The sequence below is a fragment of the Anarrhichthys ocellatus genome, unplaced genomic scaffold (assembly GCF_004355925.1).
Source record: "Anarrhichthys ocellatus isolate YVR2014 unplaced genomic scaffold, GSC_Weel_1.0 scaffold8060, whole genome shotgun sequence".
Taxonomy (NCBI): Eukaryota; Metazoa; Chordata; class Actinopteri; order Perciformes; family Anarhichadidae; genus Anarrhichthys; species Anarrhichthys ocellatus.
Genome location: NW_022288034.1, coordinates 1 through 1,938, shown reverse-complemented (window position 1 = coordinate 1,938; position 1,938 = coordinate 1). Strand labels below are relative to the sequence as shown.

The 1,938-nt window shown below is 39.5% G+C and overlaps 1 protein-coding gene across 1 annotated transcript; it reads right to left on the bottom strand.

Moving 5' to 3' along the window:
• Positions 1-221: 221 nt before the first annotated feature.
• Positions 222-1,864, bottom strand: LOC116380634 (protein Red-like). Its single transcript, XM_031842536.1, has 6 exons — positions 1,596-1,864; positions 1,439-1,496; positions 937-1,025; positions 740-848; positions 579-613; positions 222-456 (listed from the first exon to the last, which is right to left on the bottom strand). The coding sequence occupies exons 2-6, from the start codon at positions 1,493-1,495 to the stop codon at positions 429-431; spliced, it is 318 nt and encodes a 105-aa protein (XP_031698396.1). The 5' UTR covers position 1,496; positions 1,596-1,864; the 3' UTR covers positions 222-428.
• Positions 1,865-1,938: the final 74 nt, after the last annotated feature.

The window sequence follows — 1,938 nt, the reverse complement described above, 5'->3', positions numbered from 1 at the left end:
ACACATATATATACACATATACACATATATATACACATATACACATATATATACACATATACACATATATATACATACATACACATATACACACATACATACACATATACACACATACATACACATATACACACATACATACACATATAAAATATACACTGTATATATACACATACACATTAAATACCAGAAGAGACGACAAACATCAAAACAAAGTAAGATCGGTTTCATTGATGTTTAATGATGATTCAATAACATCAGGTAATCAATAACATCAGATATCAGGTTACCAACAGACAAACTTTGTAAATTTTTAATGAAGCTAAAACCACAGAAGGTGATCATTTAAGGTTTTTAACTAAAACTAATAATCACATCACAGATCAATAACTGATCACTATTGATCCTGTAGGACAATGAGGAAGTCTTCAGTATTTAGGCCTCTTCACGTCAACCCTGAAACACAAACACATTTAAACACCGTTAACTGACCGTAAACACACCGTTTACAGGACGTTTACGTTTATCGACCGCTTACGTTTACAGTCTGTTTACATGAATAAACAGGAAACACTCACCCATCAGCTTCCATCTTCTTCCTCTTCTCTATGATCTGAAAACAGTTTGTTTGTTTATTTATTGTTACCAAAGCAACCTGGGGTCCACATTCCTAAAATAAAAAATGTTTACACCTCGTACAGTAATCAATGATGTCATAATGATCAATAGATGAACTCACAGCACTGATCTTCTTCCACTGTCGGTCCAGTTCTGCTTTCTCATTGGTCTCCTTGAAGCGCCGAGTCTTTCTGCCCTCAGACATCTTGATGCCGTACTGGAAGGCAGCCCTGCAGGGACAATCTTCATCGTCAACCTTTATCATCATCATCGTCATCATCATCTATCCATCATCACACAGCAGGAACTAAGACGTACTTTGGCAGCGCCTCCTTGTTGTTCATATAATCTGAATATTCCTCCTGAGTGTCAAAGTCCCACCGACCCAGAGGACCCTTCTTATTGCCCTGAAACACACACACAAGAGCAGGTTTAACAGCAACACGGGTCCATCGAACCATCAGACACACACACACACACACACACACACACACGCAGGTTTAACACCGACATGGGGACATCAAACCATCAGAGACACACATACACATGAGCAGGTTTAACAGCAACACGGGGACCATCGAACCACCAGAGACACACACAATAGCAGGTTTAACATCAACATGGGGACCATCGAACCATCAGAGACACACACACAAAAGCAGGTTTAACAGTAACATGGGGACCATCAAACCATCATAGACACCCACACACACACGAGCAGTGTTTACATTGACATGGGGACCATCGTTTGACAGCCAGTACTACAGGCAGTACTAATACTCTAGTACTAGGTGGGGTTTTTAAATATTTAAAAAGGTACCTGGTCCATCTTACTGTAGTCCACCTCCTCATCACTGTCCACAGCCAGGTCGTCCATCCTGTACACACACAGACAGGTTTAAAGTACTTATACATGTATGACTGAGTATTTCTATGTACATACAGTATGAGTGTGTACTAGTGTGCGTGTAATTTACGTAGCAGGGTAACACTCTGCATACGAGTTGGATCCTCCAAAGAAATCTCCCAGTTGTTCTTTACCGTCTCTCCTCTGAGAACCAGTTCAAACTGGTTAAGGACCAATACTCCAACACTGCAGCAGTACTACACACAGTACTCCTGTACAGTGTACTGTTACACACCTGTCATTAATTAAAGAAAGTTAACATCCTCCAATCAGATCTCTGGACGCGACGTCGAGGCGTGCATCACACAGAAGTGGGCTTGGCTTCATCTCAGCCTCTTGAGATTATTTATATATATATATATATATATAGATATAGATATATATATAGATATATATATATAGATATAGATATA

Bases quoted from the DNA above. Each gene is read 5' to 3' on its own strand.
- LOC116380634 (XM_031842536.1), bottom strand. From the start codon at position 1,495: ATGGACGACCTGGCTGTGGACAGTGATGAGGAGGTGGACTACAGTAAG. The intron at 849-936 runs GTACGTCTTAGT...TTGTCCCTGCAG, and splicing joins AACAAGGAGGCGCTGCCAAA to GGCTGCCTTCCAGTACGGCA. The intron at 614-739 runs GTGAGTTCATCT...AACTGTTTTCAG, and splicing joins AGTGGAAGAAGATCAGTGCT to ATCATAGAGAAGAGGAAGAA.